General features: G+C 44.4%; 1 protein-coding gene across 1 annotated transcript in view; it reads right to left on the reverse strand.

Moving 5' to 3' along the window:
* Positions 1 to 27,987, reverse strand: part of LOC138453423 (CD109 antigen-like) — a 1,481,241-nt gene that overhangs the window by 962,215 nt on the left and 491,039 nt on the right. Inside the window, exons 11-12 of the mRNA XM_069606256.1 lie at positions 26,980 to 27,198; positions 11,008 to 11,109 (exon numbers count right to left, since the gene is read on the reverse strand). Coding sequence (XP_069462357.1) covers positions 11,008 to 11,109; positions 26,980 to 27,198 — 321 coding nt within the window. The remainder of the gene's footprint in view (positions 1 to 11,007; positions 11,110 to 26,979; positions 27,199 to 27,987) is intronic.

Here is a 27,987-nt window from a genome sequence, read left to right on the forward strand (position 1 = left end):
TCACTCCCAAGTTGACCATCTTCCTCAACTCACCACAGATAATCTGTTTCCGGGTTTCTGGCTGTCGATGGAGCTTTAACTCGATTGCTCTTCCTGGGAGCGTGCGTTGTGAAACAGGCATGGTATCATGATGACACAGACAGACAGTTAGAGTTTCAGAAACCTTTATTTCAGTGGTCAGGATGGGAAAATAATTAACTTGCCCTAACTCTGATCTTTCAATGTTGCCTAAAAAAATGTAAACTAAGGAGAGTCTAAGCCTGTCAGTCAAAGGTCAAAGTCTGTCTGCGTCAAAACCTAGACTTACCCTCACCTTTACAGAATAACAGGGTGAATGGGATTTGGCCAACTCAATAGTGTTCAAAGTATAATTAGTGAGACAATGGAACTTTTCTGTGGCTCCCTTCCCCAATTTCAAAGTACTCACAAAATGTTCAAGAATAAAGTTAGTATAACAGTGGAGCTCCTCTGCAGCTCCCTCTCCCAAGTTCAAAGCACTCAGATTTAGAAAGTTCCACAAAGTCTTAGGATTCTCTTGGCAAGTCTGATTGACTGGATCAAAGTTCACAATACCCTCTGTTGTCAGGGTATTCTTCTGTGGCAGGTCTCTCAGGATCCCTAGGCCTGATCCAGACCCTCTTGACTGGTCTATAACCACAAAATATATAACTGGATAACTGGCTCACCATTGCCTCTTGTATAATATTACAGTTCTGTTCACCGTTCATCATGCAGCGGAGGACCCCTTGGTCATGGCACAGTTGTCAGACCGCATGGTCCACCCACTACAGGTCGAGCAACCAGGTGCCTTACTTGTTCAATGTTTATCCTGGATCAAGCTCCTGCCTGGCCACTGTAATGCACCTTTAGTTCATGCTCTCGGAAAGTCTTCCCCTTTACTTTCCGTTTTCCTTGTGGTGTCCCTGTGGCCGTCCTGGATCAACCTCCTGCTTAGGGGCTACCCCAATGCATCTTTGTACTCTTGAAAAGTCTCTTTCGGTTTACTCTGGAATATTGCTCCCACTTCACTTTTCCACAGCTCCCCTTTTCCTTACAGGAGCTTCTCACTTGCTTTTGAGACTTTGCTCCCCTTCAGTTTTCACACAGCTCCCCTCTTCCACACAGGAGCTCCTCATTGTGAGAAACTCATGGTGACACAAGTAAGTCAAGACACAAGTGAGCACAGTTCAAAGGTGTTTATTTGGAACAATGAAAATTGTATGAGGGTTGTAAAAATGCTGAACCTAAATCTATGATGGGGACAGGCGTCGACCATCAAATGAAAAATAAGGCAATCCTAGTGATGTCAAGTCAAATAAAAAGACCTATACTAAGAAAACCTATTGCCAATTCCTTACGCTAATTACAAAAGGGGTTGGGTTAATTTTTAAGAAGGAAAGAAAGAAAGAGATGACAGTTTCAATGGTAGTTCTCAAGACGTCAATGGCCAAGTTTCGTTTTCTTAGAAAGTTTCTCGCCTCCAGGCCTGAAGTGTTCAAACAATAAATGAAAGGTTCCTTTAACAAATGAAAGATCGTTCCACAGTTCACTATGGGTGATGGTTTTCCCCCTGGTTCCCCCTCTTCTGGGCTGACCCCTTTTCTATCATATTTCACACTTTTCGATAGGGTGGTGGCTTCACCCTTGACTCCCCCTCTTCTGGGCGGACCCCTTTTCAAATAGTGATTCTTTACAAGATCTGATAGGGTGACGGCTTCACCCTACGTTCCCCTATGTCCCCCTTTCCTGGGCTGACCCTTTTTTACCTGTATTCTTTTACACCAGTTCAACTTGGGTGATGACTTCACCCCTGGGTGCCCCTCTTCTAGGCTGACCCCTTTCGATCACCAACTTTGGGTGAAAGCTTAACTCCTTGGATCTCCCTCCTTTGGGCGTGGACCGTTTCACATTCCAGCCCTTGGGTGACGACTTCACCCCGGATCATCCCTGGATCTCCCTTGTTTGGGCTCGGACGTCTCTTGACTGCCAAGATCGACTTTGACTTCACCCCAGATCTCGTTGCCTGGGCTCGGATCCTTCTCTGTACTCTACTATTTTATGGGATTCACTTCCCTTCTTTGGAAATCTCGAATCAAAGTCTTTCTAATGTACTGGGCTTTTGCTCGACCCTCACGTATGACCACTTTGTATTCTTTTGGCGGCCTTCCTATGGCCTTCTGGTTTCTGTAGTTTCTCAATATGGGGCACAACCAGAGTCTCTTGAATTTACACCCACGTGGTGTTGGTTTCCCTCTGTCGCTGATCTCCCCTTCGCACTTCACAGTTCAATTAAAATTCATTACTTTAGTTTCCAAAACTTGCCTTTTTGCAATTCTCATTCAACACCTCCCGGATTCTCTTGATTCTTCTCTCGACTCACTGGATGTGCTTCAGCACCCGGCATTCTGTTTCTTTGTGGAGTCAAGGCTGGTACCACGGGCGCAGGAGCTTCCCTCGCTCCTGCTGATCACCATAAGCTCGCCCTGTGTACCGCTCACATCTACTCCAGGACACTTGCGCTATTGTCCATGGTTTTAGGCTCTAGGTTCCACAGACCTGGGATGAAAAGGGCAAGGTTCTTTCTCTCCTCGCCTCCCTCTCTCTTCCCGTCGCCTTTCTCTTTCGTCTCAACTGCCGCCTTGGTTTAGCTGTCTTGTTGTGCAGTCTTTCGCATTCGCCGTTCTCGCCTTGCTCACATTCCTTCCTCCTGCTCCACCTTTTATCCCTTTGGGGAAAGGGAAGGGCCATCAGGTGTGTGTGATTTGAGTCAATTGCCTGACTAGCCTGACCTTCGCGATGGGATATGTCAGGTATACATGATCAGTCTGAAAAACAGTATTCATGTTGGAATGTTTTACATAAGATTGAGAAACAGTGTTATTGTAAAAAGGGGGTTGTGTAGTAAAATAAGAAGAACAGAATGGGTAGGGTTTGTGAAATGGAAGAAATAAGGATGGAGGACAGAACATAGGAATTGTGGGAATGGTAGTGTTTCTTTTGTGAAAATGGGAAGCACGGGGAATACGGACTAGAGGGATGTGGAAAAGAGTGGCCAGGAGTATACAGGTAGGGAACAGGAAAATAGGGATTCTGAAGGGGATAGTTCTTTGATATAACAGGATGTTGGACGGAGGGATCATTGGATTCGGGCCACAGGGATTGAATGAAAATAAGCGGGGCAGATGTATAACAGCCTATAAAGGTTTGAGGGAGTTCGCTCTTCTCTACTTCTCCCTGGCTTGTGCCATACCACATTTCACCTGGGGTATTTCCCTTGACATAAAACCGGGTTCCCCTATCCAGTTGATCCTCCCCCACATGTCCACCCCCAGGAACTGGATCCAACTGCAATGGCTGTGTCCTGGCCACCTGAATAAGGGAATTCCGGGGTCTTATTGGGAGAACACCCTCGGGTTTCTCACATCCAACCACAGAGTCTTTCAAGAATGTACACTCATGTACGCGACCACTCTGTTACTTTGTTTCTCGTGTCAATAGTTAATTTCTATACACTTCCGCTTTGCTTCCATTACAAGCCTTTATTAGCATGCCGCCTGCAAGTGTTCACTCAAACACACTGTAGCAATAGCAAGAGCTTTCATTAGCGTGTCGCCTGCATGCAGACACAGTGTAGCGATAGCAGCCCTGACTCGCATACTGGGTTTCTTTCACTTAGAGAAACTCACCGTTCATGTGGTTGCTTCTGCTGGCTTCAGCGTCAACCACTTAGATCAGGGTATCGCTCCCTGCCCCTCAGATACTCCTGGGCTCTTTCTCACTGCCCAGGGGAATTAGCAATTCACACAGTGTTGTAGGAATTGCGTCACCTCCCAATTCCGGTCTTCGGCTCCTTGGAGACACGGGTCCCTCGTCACGCTTCCTCCCTGCCTTACTCTGCATGGGCAAGCGTCTCAGTGTCCCACTCTCTGTCGCCTGGTCCTGGGATACTCTGGCTCAGCTGCGACGTCCATCCACCTTCCTGTTCGGTTCCACCAGTGCTTGGGTCCTTTTTATACTGGTTTAAAGGTCTTACAGGATGCAGGTGTGCATAGTGAAAGTCAATTACCTGGCGTTGTTAAGGGGACATGGAAAATTGAGAGGTTGATGTGCCTTGATCTGCATCTTCTTCTCAGTACTTGAATGGTGTTTCTCATGGGAAAGCTGTACTCCTCTTGATCTCCTCTTCTTCGTCCCAGTACGTAAGTGTTGTTTGGGGAAAATAGCAGAATGTGCCTGAATACATCCTAGGAAGGCTGAGGGAGAGGGGGGTTAGGAAAGTCATCATAAAGAAGGGGGGGTACCATATTTCTGGTCTAGGGGTGTTCTATTGATAGGAAGAGTTTAACTTTCTCTTTTACCTCTCAATGATAAGGTATGAGGTGTCCAGCCTTTTCCTACTTCTTGTATCAGTATAATGATAATCAGAGATGGGGGGCTTCAGTGTTTTCACCCTCGTAGTCTCAGTGGATGGGGTTAATAGGGAAGGAAAAGAAGGAGTCTGACCATCGGGTTTACTATTAGAGAGACTGGAGGGTAAGTTAGTAGAAGGGATTTGCTGTCCTGAGATTTCACCTCCCCTTACTTTCCTCCGAAAGTGAATATTTCTTGGAAGGTGTTGGTGTAAAGTAGGACAAGCATGACAATAACGTACAACAGTAGAGGCCGGGTAGGGTAGGCCAGAACTAAAAAGGTGAGGAATACCATGTCTTGCCCTTGGGCCCTCCTTTCCCAATCCCCCAGAACCCTCCACCCAGGTGATACTCCCTTACTTGTCCACCCCCAGGGTTACCTGCATAGAAGATCCCCGGGGTGTAGGCAGGTAAAAACCCTTGGTTTTTCACAGTGCGGATTTGGTGGACTACTCCTTGAACACATCCTAGTTTTATGAAGACTACATTGCCGTATCTGCTGATTCACTGGACAAGTTCCTGGTGTTCTCGGATATGCTGAGCCCTGTGGGGATGACTACTCTGTGTACTTCCAGTGGCAGAGGACCTTCTGGTATTATTGCATATAATACAAATAGGTGCAGATTGCTCATCTCCTTCCATGCATTGAGCTTGTTAGTAGGGTTTAATTGGGAGTGTTTTACTTGGTCTGTCCGCTGTACCTTATAGGTTAGTGGGGAGACTTTCCTGGTGATTGTGTAAGGCCCATGCCACCAGGCCAACAATTTGTTTTGAACTGCACCAACAGTTGGTCCCACACTTGGAAGGTACACAGTTGGGCTTTGTTATTGTAGGGTCTCTTGCCGGCTCTCGGCCTCTGCCATGAGATCTCACCAGCTGTCGGACCGTTGCAATGTATTTGTCAGTGTTTCATACCATGTGATGGTCACTGGTCTGTCGGCTGTCACTCTTCTTGTGTGATGTTGAGGATGGCCATTTGGCCCCTCCCACTCTTCTAGCATGGTGCCGAGAACATCTCTATGGTTTTTTCCATACACCGATTCGAAGGGAGAAAAACCTGTTGAAAATTGTGGGGTCTTCATTATGGCAAAAAAAGCCTAGGGAATCAGGTCATCCCAGTTCCTTCCATCTTCAGCAACTAATTTCCTGAGTATCTGCTTTCCGGTCTAGTTAAACCTCTCCACTAGACCATCTGCCTGCGGATGTCAGACAGGTGCCTGCAAGGCTTACAACTTTATTAGTTCTTTCATTTCGCCCATTCGACTGGAGAATGTCAGCTTTGAACACCACTCATGAAAAACTAGACAGCACCTTCACTTTGCCTCATACACAAGTACTGGGATGAGGAAGAGGGACATGGACGTTACCCTGTAATCTTCAATACTCCTAGTCCCACTCTTCCTTGTCCCAGTGCTTACCTATGAGGCATGGTGCTTCATAAGTAAGCACTGGGACAAGGAAGAGGGATGTGGCGGTAATTCTGGGAAGGGGAGCCGATTTGGGGGGTTGGGGTACAGGGTGGGAGTCCGAGAGAATGTGGGGTGGTTTGGTGGGGAGGGAGTTGTGTGTTAAATCATAGCATCATCCATGTCCAGGCTAAGCAGGCCTGGTATGTGTTTTTAGTGGCTAGACAGGCAGTTTGGTGCAGCAAGTCTAGCCATTTCTTACTGTGGCATTGACATGTTTTCATTGTGGCATGGTGTTTGTGATAGAAAAGCATTAAATTAAAGCATTCATGTTCCTGTGCACTGTTGGTGACTTGCATGGAGTGGTGTTACCCTACAAAACAATTGCAAACACACTGGCTTTTTTGACAATTTTTCTCAGAAAATGAGCATCAGAAAACTTTTATATTTTTCACCTAGTGCAGTGTGCGGCAAGACTAGACACATGATTGTGTGTATTGTGCAAGCCTGGTAGTCTAGGCCAGCCCAGAGTGTGGTGTGACCTGTGATTTGTTGCCGAGCTGGGGTGAGGGGCCCTTTGCACAGCTTGAAGGGGGGCCCCCCGAAATACTGTGCTATGCCACTGACTCTGATTCTTGTAGGGACCTAGTTTCTCACTCTCTGTTGGGCTGTACTGGTGTTTCTGGAATAATCAGCCAGCACCACATTGGGTTCTTCTCCCTTCAGTGGTACTTGCTCTCTTATCGGGTGATCCCATAGTGATAAATGGTGGTCCCTGATTTGTCTTCTGGTTGTGGCTGTACTTCGGTTACTGAAGGTCTAAGATCAAGAGAAAATCACGGCAAGTATCTGGTACATTAGGCAAGGCTGGAGTGCATAGTGGTGTGCACAGAAATCTCTGTGGCGCAGGAATGGTGGCGCTCTCTGCTGTCACTGTCCATCTCAGGGTTAGGACCTGCTCTGGATTCCTCCCTGGTAGGTCTCCAACCCCCGGTTGGGAGGGTTTACAATCCCCTCTAGACAATGCCAGTTTTACAGATGTGGACAGTTTGAGGTGCAGTGCATAGTCAAATGCAGTCAGCAAGATAGGAGGGCCAGATCATGGGCAGGTGGAAAGATGAGAAGCAGGAGATTGAAAATAGAAAAGATTTGCATGGAGAGCAAACCAGCTTGGTGATGGTGTGAAGAGGTGTGAAACAATCTCAGATTGTTAAATAGGGTGTGTATTGAAACTTTTCAAACTTTTGTGAGGAGAGTAAATGGTTAGAGGGAAAGTCCGAAAGAAGGCTTGCACAGTAGTCTAGTTTGCCTGACCAATGCAGTAGAAATTAGGGGTTTAGACGAGTGGTGCAGGAGAGTTGGGAACATGTTTTTAAAGGTAGGAGGTTGAATCCTGCAGCAGAGTCAGTGACAATGATTAAGAGAACCCCAATTTTGAAAGCCATTGGTGAGTTGGTGAGAATGTCAGGTGTTAGGCAATGTTTGTATGCAGTACCCTTTGGGACCACTACACACAACTAGGACTACAGGTGTAAGCAAAACCAACCTTTGGTATAAATCTGTACCACACCGTTTTTGATAGCGAACTGTGCAGCCAGGCTTATCTCGAGAGGGCTTGTAATGATTTTACACAGAGGTCTACAATCCCAAGTATTCAGATAGACACTTACACTCAAGGTTTCTTGGTAAAACACGTCTTAATGCATTACACAGTCAGTTAGAAAACATTCACTAAAAGGAGGCAATCAATATCACACCAAAAATATACTACAATACCTTACACTAACCGATTCTGAAACATTTATTTGAAGGAGGAGCAATATGGCATTCAGAGCATTTGAAGTAGGAGCAAAAAGGCATACGTTAATAAAATTAATATTACAGTTACTTTTAAACAGTGTAAATAGTTTGAGTTCACCAGAGAAGTTGATTCAATGCAATAGGTAGGCCAAAGTCAATGGTCTAGAGTCTTGTATAAGTAAAAACGGTCCTGGTATTTAAACGGAAAAGTCTTTGCCACGGTTCTCAGAAGTAGTTCTCGGAAGAAAGGTTCATATGTCGGGTCACAAGCTGACTAGGCCTGCAATTTGCCAAAGTTTCACAAACTTTCGCAGTGAGAGGTAAATTCTCTCGGTCGGGTTTTCACAGTACCTTATTTTGAAAAAAAAGATGCAGCTGAAGACTTCTGTTCCTGCAGGTGTCACTTTTCCTGAGCCTCAGTCATGGGGACAAGAGTGAGGACATTGCGGGACTCCTGCACTGCAGAGGGACTGGTCACAAAGCTGGCAAACTGGCAATTCTTTGAGTTCAGTAGCTGTCTTAAAGCACACAAGCTGGTGTCCTTCTCCCCGGTTATTCGGTTTCCTGCAGTACTCTGAGGAAAATACAACCAGGTCCAAGAATGGTTTCCAGGTGGTTTACGAGTTGATTGGTCCTACCAACTTAAAGGAAGTCGTCGTCCTTGAAGGGCTTCTCTGTCGAGATGAACTTGGTTAATCGGACCTGCAGCAGGGCTCCACCGGGCAAACCAACGGTCCAGTAGTTGCAGCAGTCGTCCTCTTCCAGCTCGTCTTTGGTTCTTTCGTTCCAGTGGTCGACTCTGCCTTCCAAGCGAAGAGACTCGCATTTTAAATGGTTTTCTCCCATTCATTCCAGCCTAGCTGCCACTCACCCAGCAGGATGGCTGTCCTTGCCAGACAGTCAGCCAGCCAATCATGCCAGTGCATTTGGTTCTCCTAGGAGACTAAGCACAGGGAGTTTCGGGCACCTCCCTCACTTCCTGCCCATCCCCAGACACTCAGGCGCCAGAGGCGGTCTTCAGTCCTGAAGGCCGCCAAAGGCGTAGAAACAAAGGGACCAAACCTAGTTTGGCGCGCAGAGACACACTCTAGAAGGACCTTTCCAAAAAGAAACGTCGAAAAAAGAAGACCGGGACCTGTTTTTACAGAAGGGGCTCAGACGCCATCATAAAAAACATGGCTCCCGCGATTTAACGCTACCGTTGTTCACGGTCTGCAAAAATCATGGTAGTTCATTGTAAAACCACTGCCACCAGCCATTTCGAGAGAAAAGGGTAGCAGGGGACTGCTACATGAGTTTCTAGACATAGGGGATACTAGGTAACCCCTCCAGTACTCTATTAGAAGATAGTGTGTGCTGGGTCTAGGAAGTTAAAAAGACTAGTAAAGTCAATTTAACTTTACTTTCTCAAGGAAAAAGTAGTTTATCCCAGAAAAGGAAGGTATTTAAACCTTGGGATAGCCTAAAAAGGCTTCCCTGTGTCACTGCACTGAGGGTGCTGTGTGACACACAGGAAAAGATGATGCCTATGGAGTTATCTAAACCCATAATCAAAGAACACGAGTAAAACACACAACAAAATACATGAGAGAGTGGGAAAAATGGCTCACACTCCAGGTTAAAAAATCGAGTCTTCAAAATCCAGCAAAGTTGCTGGGGGTCTCTAAGGTGAAGGGAATTAGCACATTTATGAGAATTCTCCCTAACGCCAGGGTGCAGGAGATAGGAGATGGTTGAGTGGGCTTGGCATTAGAGTCATGGAAAAATAACTTCCAAGGGTAACAGAGAGAGACATGTCTGTGGAATGGGGGCCGTTCGAAATGTTGTTGGAAATGGCATTGGGTTTCTATAGAAGATGCAAGACTGATACTATTTTATAGCGGTCAGGGAAGATGCCAGCAGAGAGAAAGAGGTTGAATTGAGAGCAAAAGTGAACAATGTTGACAGGTGTGAGTTCCTGAATAATGTGTGGTGCAGAACAAAGGATTGGTAGAATTTTCTAGGGTGAGGTTTGGGGGTGGTGAGAAGGCTAGAAAGGAGAGCATGGGAGGGAGGGGTAAAGTTAAAAGAAGAGACAAGGCTAGAGAGGGTGTCATGACGTTTAGTGATTTTGGAGAAGCAAGAGGCAAACACATCAACAGAGAGGGGGCAGGATATGGAATGGTTTTAGGGGGGCAGAATGGTATGGCCTGGATTGTCAAAAGTAGCTTGCAAGGTTTTGAATATAGAGAAGTGATGAGGTTAGTATAGTAGGCGGATCTAGCTGCACCGAGAGCAGTGGTGAGGGTCAGTAAACAGTCTTGTAGGCAGTTAGCAGAGTGGGATCCATATTTTGTGCCAGTGGTAATGGGCAATGCCGTATGGATGTCCTCAGCAATTGGGCAACTGTGTAGATCTATTGTTGGGGCTCTGGGTAGGGCAAAGGAGCGAGCAGGATAGGGATAGTTAAAAGGGGTAGACATTGCAGAATTAAAGGTTTTGAAGGAGAGTTCAATAGCGTGAGCAAGTAGTGAAGAGAGAACTTGGAGTAAGACTTTGGCCTGCTCAAGTTAATGGACCATCAAGTTTGTCATCAGGGTTTTCTTGGAAGTGGATTGGAAGGTTATGTAAGTTGACTAGAGAGTTGTTGGAGAGTGGACTCAAGTTGGAGATGGGAGTCTTGGCCATAATGGGGATGTTGAGGTCACCCATTATGCTGACAGCAACGTCTGCATTTCCAGTAGGAGGTCAAGATCGGAGAAGAAGAGGCTATTCACTCAGAAGTGAGAGATACCAACAGCTCTCCGAAATATATTAAAAGGATATTGCAAATATCCAAAAAGAGGAATGAGGCCAAAAGTTGGATTTCCTGAAATGGGACCCCAAGGGTTGCTTTATTCTTTCATGTACAGTAGGAGAGAGATCATTACAACATATGGTCGCATCATTACCTCATTTCTCTACCTGGTGTACTTCTCCTTGGATACAGATTTAGTTACAGACGCACAGAATATAGATTCTATGTCATGCAAATAAACAAACATTTCCATCTTGCCATTTGTTGCAAATACATTTTTTTAGCAGTTTAAAAATTCACTTTTAAAACTGCCTTTGTAGTTTGCTTGCAAATAAATATTTTCCAGCAATTCTCTATTGAAACATATCAAGGCACTAATTAAGTATACAGTAATACATGTCTCTATCTCATAATAACTGAATTGGAACAGAAAATGCATAAGAAAGGAATTTTTTTCTTGTTACATGTAAGTAACAATGTGACATCTAGAGCCGAAAATAAGGACATTTGGCCCAGTTTAACATCCTTATTGTATCGTATAGACTTGCAGAGTTTAGAAATAAATTACAGATTAAAATGATTCAATAGAATATGGATAAAGTCAGGCAGATGTTACCTTTAGTTCATTCATTTCTTTTTCAATTTGGATGTAGGTCATATTTTGTGAGCTAAATACATCTCGAATATTTAGATGTTGAACATTTCCCAAGAAAGTCGCCTGAAAAGAAATGACATTGAAATTTAAACGCATCATATCACCCTATAATGTACGAAGACGGAATGGCTAAGCATAGTATTCTTTTCAGTTCAAAATGTAAGCAACATCACAGTGTGTGTTATTCATCTCTAAATTACATGTTAAATCTAAAGGACAATCAAAAGGGTAAATCTTTCAGAACCAACAAAAGATGATCATACATGCTCGTAAAACATACGAGAATATATTATGGCGATTTCAATGTGATCGGAATTCAAAATTCATCATCACGTGTTTATTTCGGAACATTAATTCATAAAACATGCGAAACATCAGTCAGAACAATAAAATAAATCCATTAGACGCCACCATATCAGCAAAGATTACATAATTTAAATACGATTCATAAAAACAATTAAAACATTTGTTGCAAGGCTCACGCCCTGCCCCCTAAAAAGCCCTCTTCTTGTCCAGACTTTCTTTAAGAGGTTTGCCAGGGCAAAATCTATCACATTTGGTGACAACAGAAACGTCATTGCTGGTAAGCAGTGCCTCGGGCCACTGCTTTGGAGAAAGTCTAGCAACTGTGATTTCCTTATATCACTGATGAAGGGGCAGAATAACGCCAGATGGATCAAAGGCTCAACAGAAAAGCATTTATTTGTACCCTCAACAGAATTCTTTGTTCATTTATATGAAATTGCCCTAACCGGTAACAGATTGAATCTGGCCTTGGCAAGAAAGTACCTGTGCTGATATATATGAACATTCAGAAGATAGCTTGCAGGGCCTTCTACAGTTAAGCTCGATCTTAGAGATGTTCCCAATGGTGTTTGGGATTTTCGAAATAGGAAGTCATAAATAGTTTGTTTAATGCGAGCTTTTTATGTGCAAGCTACCCAACCTTATGATAGCCAACCAGGGAGATTATGTTACTTACCAAATCCTTAGTTAGAAATCAAGGTTCCACAGATCCTACTACACTTGAAGTTGTCTCAAGAAGATAGTTTCAGTCCGGTAGATAGCTGAAGTTTCAATGTGGACTAGGTAAACTGCAGTCGCAGGCAGGTCCATTCGCATCCATTTAGCTTGCTGTAGCCCCAAATGTCACATCTGTAACACCCTGCCAGAATCGCTTTGCTGCTGTAAATCTTTACAATGTGTTAGACTGAGTTATGTTTCAGGGTCCTTGTAAATCTAAAAATACTCCTTACAATTTTCTGCATCTTTACAGTGTGCTTTCCAATGTGGTCAGTCCAAGTCAATCCGCTGTTCAGTTTCAAGCCCAAGTAATCAAAGGTCAAGCAGCGAGGGATCATACAATTACTGCGCTGAGTTTACTGCGCTGGGGAAAATGTTGGTGCCCCCGTTTCTCAGCATTCATGAGGGATGGGGTACAGTAAATAATTAATGTTGGAGAGAGTATGGGAGGTTGCAAGGGGGTCAAAAATGGTGTCAAAAAAGAAAATTCAGCATTTTCAGCCGGCGCAGTAAACTGAGCGCAGTAATCACATTGCTCCGAGCAGCGAGAGAGCTGCTGACCATGGACGGAAACCTGACAGCAGATCGCGAGATGCGCATCCCAATGCATTTCACCAAATTTACCTTTAGATGCCTGGACTTCATAAGAGGAATTTTCCTCCAGCAGGATTTGAAAGGTTCTTGGAGTTCTTGCAAGGAGAACAGCATCATCAGCACAGCTAAGAGCATGCAGTCTCCTTGCCCCACAACGAGGGACATCAGTATGAGTAGACTCTAAATATGAAGCTAGGGATTTTAGATAAAGGTTAAAAAGAAGCGGGGCCAAAACGCACCCACATCGTTAAAAGTGAAACGGAGGTCCATGAATGCCACATGGACACGAGAATTCAATACCAAAACATATTTTGTCAAGATTAGATACAAATTGAGGCACTGATGAATAGTGCGAGCCCTCAACGCAAGCTTGGTGTGCGACATAACATTATTCGATGAGACCCATTCCTTCGAATCATTCAGAAGAACACTTGCAAACATCTTGGAGGTTCTGCTTAATAAAGTGACTTGGCAATATGAAGATGGGAGAGATTAGTGGAAGCAACTGTGTTAAAAATCTGTCCTTAAAACGGACACCATAAATCTGTCGGGGAGCAAAATACCGGAGGTTTAGAACAGTCTCTATTTCTTGCAGCATCATTAAGTGGAAAGTGTCCCTCTCTTCGTGATAGCATGATAATTGGTCCTGGTCTATGGGAAGACCACTTGAGTCATACAGAGCCTTAAAGTGTCTGACCCAAGCCTCCTCTGAAATATAGACTTCAGGCACCAACGCTGATCGTGTGTCTAAGCAGTTGCTATTCCTTGCCACAATCTGCCAAAACAGTTTTGTGTCAGATCTATCTGCTGCATCACACAGACCTTCCCAATGTTTAGTGGCTAATTCCGTAGTCCTTCGCAACAGGGCCCTTTTAAATGCACGACGACTAAGTTGAATAAAGCCTTTCATAAGGATTGTTTTTTTTTGCCTTGCACTGTTTCGACAGCTATGAGTGAGATAGCAAATAATTCCCACGTCTGGCTGGTAACTTCCTCCTAAAATTGTTTTTTGCAGGCCTTAATAAGAACCTCAAAAGCAATCAAGGTTTCTGACGGATGTAACCCCTATGTCAGACAGGCCATACGCTCAGACATTGTAGCAGCCACACCCTTAGGGTTAATGGAGCTGCTATTTCTGGGGTTCCATCTAAGCAATTTATCTCTGGGGCCTCTAACCATTGGCAGAGATTCTCCATAGGAATTTTTGAGCATACTCTGATTCAGAGCCTATGTTAAAGAAGGAAGATTATGATCACTTTCCGCCCTCACTAGGACTTCAATGCTCATAATTCAGCCCCACCACCTCATAGGAGCCAACAGTAAGTCAATAATACTTTGGAACAACCATTATCAAAAGTAAAGTTACAGTCCGGCCTAGAATTTAGGCAGCCATTTACAGCTCTAAAACCTGATTCCACCAATATCTCCCATAAATGAAGCACTTTATCCGAAGTAACCGTGTCTGCCAGCAACAGTTTGCTAATAGAGAAAGCAGCGTCTTTATCAATGCAAGTAAATAGCTCCTACCCATCCCAAGTTTCATATTAAAATCTCCACCAACTAGGACAGAGAAGGCCTTGCGATTACCAACAGAGTGCCCAGTCATAATTTCCTTCAGGAATGCCAGCAGACAAAGCAAGCTCTTTCCAATTTCATTATAAAAATGGATCAGTCCCAAGTAACTAATCTTCCTGCTTTTAAACATGAGGAATTGCATATTCTCATTGGATTTTGGTATCTCCAGCCAGTTTGACAGAAATATACCTTGCAAGGCAGCTAGACGGGCGGCCCTTACAAATCCTTTGTGTTGCTGCTATGAAGAGTACATACCCTGTAAACTAATCGGATCCATTGCCCAAGTCTCTTGGAAAAGAAGGATTTCAAAATCCATAATAAAGGATACCCAGCTAGCATCAACAAGTTTGGATTTTAAACCCACAATGTTCCCTACACAGATTTTTATGGGTGGGATTCACTTATTGCTTCGCGAGTGGTCAAGTTTAGAGAATCCGTTCACAAATCATTTCAACCAGGATTCACAGACTATGCCCAAGACTATTTGCTGAGACAGGAACATTTAAGAAAGTCAAATAGTGATCTGAATTTTAGGGCTTTCATGAAAAGCTCCCCTAAATACGTCAATCAATTCTATGCAAGGAGTCAAGAAATGAGAACCTATTTCTAAGTGGTATGTTCTTATATACCCCTAGCAAAACAACTAAATCTATTCTCAAAGAACCATTTGCACCCACCTGCTTCCTAACAAAAGGATCGGCATACTTATTTTGGTGCATTGAGATTGGGCCAGGCTTAGAAAAGAAGTCCAATGGGAAAGAAATAACTCTGAATGAGCAATGTGGCGATGCCAGCCTATCCAGAGAAAAACAGACACAACGGAAGAATGCTTTAAAGGTGATAGATATGCAATCACCCAGAAAGCACTTATCTCTGTGGCCAATTCAGGCCAAGCGTTTTACCATGAGAAGTCCCTGGCTAGATTAATATTACAAATTAGCTTGACAGAGTGGATAACCTTATTCATCAGACCTAATGTGTCTTCAGTTTGATTAGAAGTTAAGGTTTGTGCAATAGTCGGCACCACCATCTTCTCTTGGTCCGCTTCCTAAGCCTGTTACTGTCATCAGGGACTGGGAGTTAAGATCTCGGCCACCCTTTCTAGGATGCCCAGGGGAGCTCTGTCTACCAGGGAGGCTATTTTAAGCTTAAAATCCTTAGCAAGGGTTTTCCTTTCTTGCCCCGTCCTGTGGTGGTGGCCTCTGTTTTCGTTCCCTAGACTACTGTAACTCTCTTTTCCTTGCACAGCCTGCATATACAAACTCCACCAGCTTCAGATATGTCAAAATACTGCGGCCAGAGTAGCCTATGGTGTCTCTATGCCGGACCATATTTTCCCCACTTTGCTACACCTTCATTAGCTTCCTGTCAATCGCCAAATCCAAATCAAGTCACTCTGAATTTTCCAAAGGGCATTCTATCATATTGGTGCTGAATTTCTGCAGCACCGGGTTAGTCGCTACACACCTTCTTGAGCTCTGCCTCTGATTTCCTGATCCAGGTCCCTACATTTCGGCTGGTGAGGATTGGCGGTTACACCCTTTTGGTGTCTTTTGCGGTTCTATGGAACAGGCTCCCGCACTCCATCCGTGCTATTGATGATCATCTTCTGTTCCGTCGCCAACTAAAACAATACTGTTTTAGTTTCCTTTTTTCATCTTATAAGTGGGTGTCTCTTTTGTTCAGTGCCATGATGCCTCCAGGTGATAGTGTGCTCTACAAATAGAGATCACATAACATAACCCCAAGGGAGCTGCCCAAGGTGGGAGATCCAACCTAAAATCAATCTCTACTGCTCGCCCATTCTTCTTCGTCACAGTCTGATTATGTGTCAAACATGGACAGATCCTTATTACTCGCTCACCTCTCTTCCTTGTCTCAATATGTGTGATACACTTCTTTTCAAACTGGATGTTGGGGATAATAGTACAATAACAAACATTAGCTTGATCCAACAGGTTGCTCTGAAGTGTAGATGGTATTGGTGGGATACAAGAGATGTTCTTAAGCAGTTCCTTGATGGAGCAGGAGTCTTTATCCCTGAGAGGGGACTCTCTCCCTGTGAGGTCATGATTACTGCTACCCCTAGGGGGGATGTTGCGTAGCAGGCTCACCTCCCTAGCCTCACAAGGAAGGGCTCCCCTTTTGGAAGAAGTGATGAAACCCTGCAATTCGTCACACCACTCTCCCTTCCTCAGTCCCCCCTTGCCTGTAGCCACCTTGTCTGCCCTCTGTTGGATCCTATATGACACCATCCTACTCCCCAAATGCTCTACCACTCTCTATTCCGGCCTCTCTTTGCCACCGTTCTTGCAGCATGAACAGTGAAAAAGGGACTAACGCTGCAGCGCTGCAGGCCACCGAGAATCTTGCAGGCCATGATGAAGTTTCCTTCTGTTTTTATTTGTTTGCTTTACTTTTGGTTAGCATTTCACTCACTCCCACTAGCACGCGAGAGCTATTAAAAATATTGCCCGTACCCCTGGGTAATAACAGTTGTCAAGAACCCTTAACCTGCATTATTGGTACTCTTTTCACTTGGGTCCATAAGTCAGGCTTTCAATCTCTTAGCCAGTATTGTGCAGAGGGCTGCGGAAACTATTGCTTAAGTGATTGGGGAGCTGGGGAAAGCAGAACACGGGGTGCAGGTGTGTGCTTCGGCTGTAAAAACTACTTCTTACTTTTATCGTACCTGTTCCAATCCTTCTCTGCTAAAATCGATGCTTTATTTTTGACTTAAATTCAAATTAATATATTGCTAGAAATAGGAATGACACAAAAACACCACTTAAAATGAAAAGCTGTCCACAATGCCAGCATTATAATCCTGTGGTACCTAGACTACAGCTTGTCTGTCAGTAGGTAGTCATCAACTTGTCCGCCACTTTTTAGATGTGAATGCATTGTATGCCCCGGTTTCTCCTACTTCCGTGAAAAAATGGAATACACTCCCTCCTGACCCAAGATTACCTCATGCACTTATTTGACAAAAAGCTTAAAGCATTTATTTTGCGGACTGCTTAATCAAATACATATATCATTAATTGTACTTCACACCAAGCTGCTGCCACTCTATGAACATGTGCACTTTACGAATATCAAAGCTTAACATAATAATGCGAGCAATCCTCTATTGAGACAAAGCAAAAACAAAATGCATGGGCGGCGAAGGGGGGCCACGGCCACCTTATAAAAACGCTATCCCTGCCCCCACAGGCACCGATCCGCCCATTTGTTTGTTTTGGTGTGCCACCCCAAGATTTCTAGCGAGCCACCCCTATGTACAAAGTCTGGGGGCGCCACTGCCGCATACGGTTTGGGTATGTTTGTTCAAATTTCTTTTGATCGCGGAAAACTGACTGAAAGTTATTTGATCAGGGCCCAATTTAAACGCACATGCGTTCATTTTTTGGTGTTTTGTTTCCTCCGCCTCCAATTTTAAGGAAGCGGGGGCAGCCCCTGGCCCCCAAAATTGCAAAATACCAACCATAGGGAGAGTGGGGGCACCACCACAACCCCTGCTCTCCAGGGTTGATATTTTGCAATATATGCGACCAAATTGCTCCGAAGGCCAAATCACCCATGCACAATTCAACCCACTTGGACATTAGGTCACCTGTTTAAGGTCAAATAGGCAAACACCCAGTATACAGCAGAGGCTACTGGGATAAACATTTGTAAAGGGGGAGGGAAGCAGGCCGATAGTGCTGAGTTTAGGGAAGGATGAACAGCTGAAAGCGACAACGGACACAAAGGGACGAAAACGAGGAAATGCAGGAGGTGGATGCAGAGCAGGGTCATAGAAACAAAGAGCTAGGCCATCAGACAGGAGAGGCTGCATGAGGAATGGACAGACTGGAGGCAGACGAGATTCTGCTGATGCGGCATCAGAAAAATGCAATAAGCAGGACACAAGCAAAATAAACCAGGCAGAGGCCACTGAAGTCGAGAGTGTTGATAATTTGCAAGACATATCAGGATGGCCCTCCAAAGAACCAATCAGACTGAATGACGGCCAGGATGCTACTTTCAATTTTTCAAATACTAACATGCATGTGTAGTTTCTTTTTGATGCACAACTTTATATAAAGAGCACATTTCCAGTTATAAATTGTGTGCACCTTCCTTTATTGTGGTGCTGTCGTCTGTGAGCTGCACTTAAATAACAACCCTTCTCCCCTTCAGAGATTGAAGCCTGACTGTTCAGTCACGTCGCTATTGTGAGAGTCAGGAATAACTCCAAGGAAACCCTGTCAACCACTGTTGAATGGTGGCGTATCCTCCATGGAGTTAAGTAAGTGAGGCAGCTCAGGGACCAGGCCATACTCCAGAGTAGAGCAAAGGAAGTCTTTATTGGAAGTAGAAGTAACAGGTAAGAAGGCATTGGTAGGAGACTCCTTCATAGCAAAGCCATTGATGATCCATAGTTCCCATCAGCACAAAGCTTACAGCACACACACCAACATTCTACATTCGCTCTGTAAGCAGAAAAAACTATGATACTACAAATAGTCTTCTAGAGCCATCACCAGATGACTTGTTAAAAAAAGAAAAAGAAAATCCCCAACAGTCAAAATGGCCTCTGATGCAGGAGCTGCTTCTTCTGCATTAGAATCCATTACAAAAACGACAATCCCATAGGAATGAAGGGTTACCTGCTATCTGACCTAGGAAATGTTATATACAACACTAGAAATTGTGTTCAAGATCCTGAGGAATGCAATGCAACAATAAATCACAGAAACCGGTCTGCCAAAGTATTCAGGGACATCTCTAATGATAGATGCCCCGATATCAAAATTGCTAGTGAAATAATAATGTTCATGAAGAATGGGAAAAGGGCAGAACAAAGAAAAGGAGGCCTATTTCCTTTTTTTTTTTTTAACAGGAGTCAGACATTTTGGTTGTAGTCCTTGGGTCCTATCGAAATCTTTTTTTTTTAAGTTGCACAGTTTTAGCTATCTTTAGTGGCTTTTCTTCACTTTCACTTTCATTAGATAGGCGACAAACCACTGTAATTTAGGGAAAGCTATAACCCTTCTAACAGTTTCTGTAAAAGACATGTTGATAGAAGGATATTTCTCACACACATTAGGATAAGTTAGTTTATCCATAGAACAACTAGTCAGCAGCGATATATAGTTCCCTCCCTATACTGACACATTTGAAGAAGATGTTTTCCTCTTGTATGTTACCATTGTTATGAGCAACTGGGAAAATCTAAGGGCTCAGTACATGGCCTTTGGTGTGGTTTGGCAAATGCAGCATTTCCATGGGCACTGCCAGCAAGCAAAATGCCATGAGTCTCAAGAGGCAGTGGAATCACCACGTTGATTCCTGGTTGTGGGATAGGAAGAGGTGAACTGTGGCTAGAACCTTGGCCACCCACTCCTGTGTTAGGAACACTCTCCCTGCCTGCGAGTCTCATATCTCCAATACATTACAGCCTCTGCATTTTAATAAGAGTAGACCTTTTGGCATTGACTGAAAACCCCAAGCAGAACAAGAGGTCCATGTGATATTGGAGAATGCACAGTGACTGACCTGGTGGATCCATCCTGATCAGCCGATTGTCTAACTATAGGCACGGGTGTATCTCTGTCAGCTGAAGGGGGATGCCATCAGCTTTGTCAAAAGCTCTGGGTGCAGAGATGAGGCCGAACGGCAGAAAATTGTATCTAAAGTAGGTGTTTCCAAAGGGGAATCAAAGGTAACTAGGGTGAGGGCTCCAAATTGGTTCACAGCTGCCAGACAGTTGACCGAATGCAAGGAAATCCATTCTAAGGCAGCAGCTATCAACGTGATTTTATTTTGGCGTAAGAAAATATTGAAAGAAAACGATCTAGAACCATCCAAACCTTTTTAGGGACGGCAAATAACTTCAAATAGAATCATGATCCCTTCTCTACCAGTGCAACATTCTCTTGCTTTCAAAAGCAAGAGCTTTTAGATTTCCTGAAGCAAGGGTTCTGATACCCATTGGGAGAGAGCAAGAGAAAGAGAGGTGGAGAAGAAGGAGAAAGAGGAGGAAGGGAAAGCCGATAGCCCTGCCAACTCCGGAAAGCATCCAGCAGTTGCTGATTATAGATTTTGAGTTGCTCAAGTTGTGATGGACTATGCACCCTCTAGAGGTGCTGTGGACATGCCATAAATTGCACTATTTGTCTATGATATGAACAGCTCTGAACTCCAAGCCAGGCTACATTAGCCTGTAGCCACATTTGAAACATTCTTGTAAACTTTTTAACAGAGATACGTACATGTACATTCCAACTATTGACTTTGCCAGCCTTCCCTTGTCAAGCACAATTGGAAATATACAGAACATTTCAGAATGCATTATCGGGTTAATGTGCTTCCTGGAAACCAATTAACCGTGGTGAGTTTAGAAAATCCATTTATTTATTGCTATGCAGAAAACACAAGATAAGAAATTACCTAAGAAGTAAGTCTATCTTCTAACCTTGTCCTGCTTGCTACATTGTTTTTCAAAATAATCTTGTTTTGCTTTAACAAGCACGTGGTCACTTTATCAGTATTGTTATTGCATTGCGTACAGCTACTTGCTAGCACTATTATTAAAACAGTAGAAGAGCACAATAATTCAAAAATATATACTCTATTTTTTACAACAAGATAAAGATGAAGCACTGACGTCTTTATCATTTGGCCAAGGGCCCCCTCTTGTTCAAACATGGCAGTTCTCCTACGTAACTGACAGATAATAATATTGTCTTCTGAATGACATCTGTTAGAATGTGATTGGCTAACAGGGAAACAGGGGTAGAATTTAGCCTTTAAGAAACTGCTGTTTCAGCAGCCTGGCAGGGGTCCCTGAGATTTCACCGACGGCTACTCCATTGTGAACAACAAAAGCGAAGAGCCTGAAGGACTGCTGGCCCACAAGATCTTGACCTGCATGGGTATGAAAAGCAAGCAGATTGAATGAGTAGTGCTGCAATTCTAGTCTTTTGGCCTGAAATTGCCACCGAGTTTTAATGCTTGCTTGAATAATTTGGATGAAACACACATTTCCAAAGCTGCATTGCCTTGGAAAACAAGCAGTAAACAGTTTTCAAATGCCTTCATTCCGAGGCAGTAAACTGCTAATGAGGCTAAAAATTACAAATTTGCAAATGTTTACAAATTCGAATTTTTGACCTTTGAATATTTTGAGCACTGAAGTAAGCCATTTTAACTCTCTTTTTAGTGAGCTCTAAACAGCAAGCTGGCGCTGATCTCTTTCCTCCGCTGGCTCACTCCTCTGGAACAGCCTCCCCCTTCCTCTACGTCTTGAGCCAGATCTCCTCAAATTCTGGAAGCTCCTCAAGACTTTCCTTTTCACCTCCTACCCCCTCCCCTCCCTTGCTAAACCCCTCAGTGGATGAGATTGGTGACCAGGGCCCTTATGTGCCCTTCTGGGTCTTAGCCTTCCCCCTCAATTGCCTTCAGCCTCTACACACTCCCAGCACTTGCTTTTTGGGGCCCACTGGCCTGTTTTACAGACCTGTCTCACAGGGCTGCACTTATTGTACTGGCTGTTGACCAATCTTACCAAGTGATCACTGCCAGACACTTAACAGCTGCACGCAAACGTACTCCCTAGCACTTTCATCCGTGAAACCGCTAGCACTTACCCCCTCCCTCGTCCCTTCTCTCTCTGCACTTGCAGGTTCTGAAAGCTACAAGACATAGTAGGACCGCTTATTTCTTTCTCCTCATTGTTATTATATTTGCCTTTCACTTCCATGTTCGCTCCCTGTTACTCTGTGGGCACTTTGAAACACAATTTATTTGATGTATAAGCGCCTTTCAAGTGCACAATAAATAAATAAATAAACATGCATTTCTCTTCTCCATGGGAAGACTATTAAGAGACATCAGGGTGTATTTTTGTTAGGTTAGCCTTTCAATCTTCTCTGTGCCAGTGGCACACTGAGTGTGGGGTTGCACTGAGTTTCGGCACAGTGTCCATAAACAACCTGTGTTGCACTTTGTAATTCTTTACACAGGATAAGTGGAACCATAAAAGCACAAAGGAAGGGCGAGAGGAATCCTTTGCAGGGGGTTTTGAAATGTTTTACTTCTAATCTTTGTTGTTCCATGGCTCTAGATTGCCTTTTGGCTGTTCTTAGTTAGTCTCAGTTAGACTTTTTGGCAGAGTGTTTAACCCTTTTTACCGAATGGGTTATTCTGAGGTTGTTCTGTCCCCTTGTTTGCCAATCCGCAGCATCACGCTTTAATGGGCTACAATAGCTACGTACATACTGGGAAGTAGGTCATTTTAACATTTTAAAAGAGTAGGTTGCTGGGTATCTACTCCACTACTTGATTGCCATTATTATATTAGGAACTGTATATTGCTTGACTATTCTATTTTTAATGCTCACATATTAGCTCTAAAAGAGAATCAATATACATAAATGTTAAACAAGAGAGTGAGAGCATTATAAGTGTATAAAATATACTATATTGCAAGTGAAAATACTTGCTTGTTTAGTGATAAACTCTGTAATGGAGATATTGATAGCATCAGAGGTTTATCATACACACAGTAGTAATAAGCATTGATACATAGATTCACCGAGAATGTGGACTCACAAAACTACTGCTGTCCAATAGAAAGCCTGTTGGGTGCTCAGGGGTGGTAGTTTCTCATGCACTGATGTCCAGAGCCCCCAACTTTATCCCGAGCCTTTATTCAATACAGCACTATTCGCTGCCAAAAACCTGCCACAGCCCCAGGTGTGCCTTCAGTTCGGCTTCAGGGTGGAGTTTAGGCTTTGGCATGAGGGTATGATGCAAATCATGACTCGCACAGTCAGGGTCTCGTGTAATTTTGAAGACTTGGGATCCGGAGTAGAGGAGGGATGGGAGACGAAAACCTGGTAAAGGGACACAGCTGCTTTTTGCACAAGGTGCTAAGCAACCTTTCTGTCCGATTGAATTCATCGGTTCCATGTGTTAATATCCCCGCAAAAATATGGCGATACAAAAATATCGCCATATTTTTGCGGCAATATTGACCCATGGACCCTGCGGTGGACACCCCCGCAATCCCTGCATTATTTTAAAAATGTGCGGGGACACCCCTGCAACTCCCACTCCCACAAATTATCCCCCCCCAAAAATATCGCCTATGGCGAGACAAACGGCCATCTGTACGGCAATACTTTTGGTGGGGATATTTTGTAGGGATGCCAATTCATCATGAAACCTGAATTCTCCAGCATACGTAGTCCTGTCTTAAATGCACTGATGACCTTAGTTTGGCTCTAGCATTCGTTTGGATGTCAGGGATTTCGGTGTTTGGGCACTTGCTTTCTTTTTGTTAAGCATCTCATCCGTGCTTCGGATTACCGATCCTGTCAAAGAGCAAATCCAGAATTTTCTCCTGGACATCGGTCTGAAAACTTTGTGGCCCTCATTAGTGCCTAACCTCAGAGCTGCCACCATAGCTGTGCCCCATGTGGCTGGGTCATGATGGTCGTATGAGGTCTCTGTCATATCCTGGGCCAGTTTTCTAGCCTCAGCAAAGCCTGTGCAGAAACCCACGTGGTATTCTGCTATAAGTATGGTCTCATAGTCCCCTAGCTCTTTCCACAACGTCAAGCTGGCAGCCACCATTATTGCCTTGGCCTTAGCCTGTCTGCGCTTGAGGAAGGCATTTTGATAGACCGGGTTACCCTCCAATCCTAAAATCTGATCCTCCAGCCCCAAAGTGCCTGGAGAGGAGGAGGCAGTCTGACCTTTTTTCAAAATAGTAGCTACTTACACAATAGTTCAGTGAGCCAGAGGTTGCCCCATAAGGCAAGATGTTTTCCCCCTGGGAGGACTAAGTAGTCAAAGTCCACCTTTTTTGCCATGGGTGAAAGAAACGCTGTCTTGTCTTTTGCCATAGTTTGACTGCTTCCCGCACCACATCAGGCTGAAAATGTATGCCTGGTTTGTCTGCTGATTTTAAAGATAACACAGATAACAGAACTCCTTGGTCCATCTGGGGTACCTCTGATGAAGGTATCCCCAAATACTCCATTACACCTTGAATTCTGGTGTGAAAGGCCTTTGCCGACATAGGCACTTCCTCTATGTTCTCAGTGGAGTCTTCTATATCCCTCAGGTCATTGGTTGGCAGACTAGGTATTAAAGGTGATGGGGGATCTTTGGACTGAGGAGGCATTGATGGCAACGGCAGAGGCAAGAGATGTAGCAATGCAGTCAGTCATAGTGGCACCACAAGATCTCATTGTGGAGCAGTGCAACCCCAGACTGGTGTAGGCATACCCGTATTAGCACTGCGCTGGAGAGTATCTGACAACAGCACCTCCCGCCTTAGGCCCTTGAAGTATTACCTCATATGGTTTGAGTGCAAGAGGTCTTGAAACCTCTTGGAAAAAAATCACTCTTCTCTTGATATAATCATGTCAAGTTGCTCCAGATATTCTTCATGGGGGCAAGTGATGTGGGGGACCCTAATCAGCAGAGCAGAATCGCCTGTAACAGTGGATGACCACTCCACCAAAGATGGAAAAGGAGTAGGTCCTACTGTCCACGTGGGAAGCAATCTGTTGGGAGATCCTCGTTCCTGTAGCATCTGAAGCCGCTGAGGATAGATCTCCTCGTGACTGGTCCGAGTCAGAGCCTGATATTGTTACCACTGAAGGGCAGTGGGCCATTGTGACCCACAGCTGAGGTGCAGCGAAAGAGACTGCATCAGTTGGTGCGTGACTTGGTGCGCAGAACATGATGCAACCGCAGGCCCTGGAATCGCCTGGTTGGGGTGTTGGGAGAGAAAAAGAGGCTTGGCTACCTTCTTGGTGGCCGCATAGTTTCCAAGGTGATCAGTGTTCTTGCCTTGAAGGTCTCCAAGAGCGTCAACTGGTGCTTCCGCGACTTCTGTGAAAGTGGGTCACAGAGAGCACGGGTGTCCCAACAATGGTGAGGCACCCAAAAACTCCAAACAAATAGCATAATAGTCCACTGCTGAAAACGACCTGTGTAAACAGAAAAACCTGCTTTACCTGATGTTTACGGGAGAGGAGCAGTGGTGGGGGGTGTGGGGGGAGAGGGGAGTGGAGAAAAAAAGAGAAAAGAAAATGTCCACAGGGAAGCTATAAAACAACAAAGCTGCATAAGAGGTTTCATGAAAGAAGGCGTTTCAGAGGTTCAGAGCATGGGAGAAGCAGCATCTAGTGTTGCCACACACTGCGCATGCAGCCCGTCTCACCATGCAAATTCTTAAAAGGGAAGCACACATTGCTGTGCTAAGGCTCCAGTCCCGTCCCTGCTTAGCGGGAACTTGCATAATTATGGAGGGAACGGGACCTAGAAGTACTCATAAGCCCCCACCCCTTAAACCTGCCTGTTCTAGGTACTTTGCTTGTGATTTTTCCACTTTTTGAAGGACGAAAAAACAAAGACCGATTTATTGTGCGGCCCTCAAAAAGCCGAAAAAGTAAATTGCTAAGGTTTTATTTTTTTAAAATTCAGGGGGTTTCTCCCACACTCCCCCTAAACCGCCCTTTCCTGCTTGCTACCTCGCTACCCCACTCCCCCTTCACATATACACACAACCACACAGCCAGTTTCATCTCCCTCTGCCCCCCCCCTTCTCAAACATTCCTTTTCTCTCTCACACCCCCCCCGCAGTCACAGAGTAGTCTTCCTAAATCGATTTTTTAATCGGGGAAAAAAACTATTGTTTCACTTAATACCACTTTGCTCTGGCACTAAGGGTGGTTCCTAACAAAAAAGTTAAGATGAGGCCTACCCAACAAAATGTCTACCCGATTCTATGTTTGAGAGAAGCATAGATTAAATAATGCAATTAAACCCCTTACAGCAGATGACTGACAAATGACTAAAGACTCTAAAGGATCAGAGAGGTAATAGTGAGGCAAGTGGGAAGATGGCAGAATGGAAGCTTAACGGCTTGCAGGATACATCCACTAAGGTGACAAGAAAGTGGCTGACAAAAAAACAGATACACTTTGGCTACATGGCTTTCCTCAGAGATCTGAATGAGCAGATGTAACAAGTTTGCTTTACATTTTCCTACCCAATCGGATTGATGTGAGAAAACTAAAAAAGCAGAAGATATCCAGGTTAGGCACTAACCTGGATAGAAAGTACCTCACAATGGCCTTAAATGCATCATAATGGTGTTCCCCGAGCACTTCCAGTTGCGATGGACTCACTGCTGTTCATGAGGGAGTCCACATTACATAGAATAAACATAAAACAGCAGGGGAGAGCCAAAGTAGCTAGTAGAAAGGAAATATCAGTTCTGAGACCAGCATTGGAATAAATGTTCAGGGATGACCTGTAGCGTATTTGCATGTTTACTAATTCCAGCAATTAAGCAGCCTCAAATTCAGGATCCCAATGACAGAACATTCCCCACAAATTTGAAGGAAGATTTGACTGGGGGGTGGGTGGGGTGGGGACCTGCCTGCCGGGTCAGATGGTTGCTGTGGAGGAAGAGTGATCTCAACAAACAAGACTCCTATTCTGTTTCCGGGACTGCAGGCTGACATAGCATGTCTGGTTGTTCACCTTGCATCATGCCTGGCAGGTCGTCAATAAGAAATACATTACAATGTTACATACTCTCTTGTTCCACAAACCCTGTACAGATTAAAAAACACACAGAAGACCCTGCATGCCCTTCCACATCATCACAGAATGAAGTAGAAGCCCGGTCAGTAGGCTTTTGGTTCTGGCCTATGGTGGCACACTCACCGTGATCTGTAAATGTCGTATGTCTCGCTGCAATGGTACTTCAATCAGAATAACGCCATCCTCAGGAATGCTATAGGAAGCAGACGGGAAATGTGCACTCTCGTATTCATGTGAGTCGGATGAGTAAAAATAACTAACAGACTGCACGATGGAGACGTTAACAGCGTTTCTTCTTTCCTGGGTAGTCAGCACATTGTCATCAAGCCGCCTTACCTTCAACTTGGAAAAGACAGAAAGAACACATCTTCAAAAACACATTTATGATAAAAGATGAAACATATCACGATTAACACATACAGGTACAGGTACAGTGCAAGCACATGCAAGACTATTCTGGCTGTGCAACCCACATTCAGATAAAGTTGGAGCAGGGCCACAATAATAGCGGAGTGATCCATCCAGACTGGCGTTCCCTCTGGTACTACATGTTTGTGCCAGTGGCTCCTTAAAGGCACATTTGCCATGGCTGGCTGCAGGGATCGCCCAACCAGCATTCAACTGGATTAGGCCAGAAGGGATGGAAGTTGTGGGACAAGACCCAATATGCTTTTCCCACCTACAAATGCAGCACGAATGGTTGTGAATCCTCCACTGTGGTTGGCTGTATAGATTGCACCCATGTGCAGATTGCCCCATCCTGAGCTGGGGAGCATATTTCCGAACATAGTATCATTCCACATTCAATCCATGTCTGAAAGATCTGCAGTGCAATTCATTCATTGCTATGCGAGCTGCACATTTTCCATGGTTAGTGCATGACGCAAACATCATGTGGATGAGCAGCAGTCCACGGATAATGGCGGCACTGCAACATGAACATTAATGGCAGAGTCGCACGGTTAACATACATGCTATCTGAGCGGTGGTGAACCGCATTGTACTGCGCGCCATCACCTGAGTTTCCTGTAAAGTAATAGAATGGCATTGCACATTTTAATTTTTATATTGAACTGTTATTTTTTGTTAAAAATAACAATACAATTTTTGTTGTTTTGTGTACAAGTGTTA

Source organism: Ambystoma mexicanum, chromosome 4p (genome assembly GCF_040938575.1).
Source record: "Ambystoma mexicanum isolate Mex_15411 chromosome 4p, UKY_AmexF1_1, whole genome shotgun sequence".
Classification (NCBI taxonomy): Eukaryota; Metazoa; Chordata; class Amphibia; order Caudata; family Ambystomatidae; genus Ambystoma; species Ambystoma mexicanum.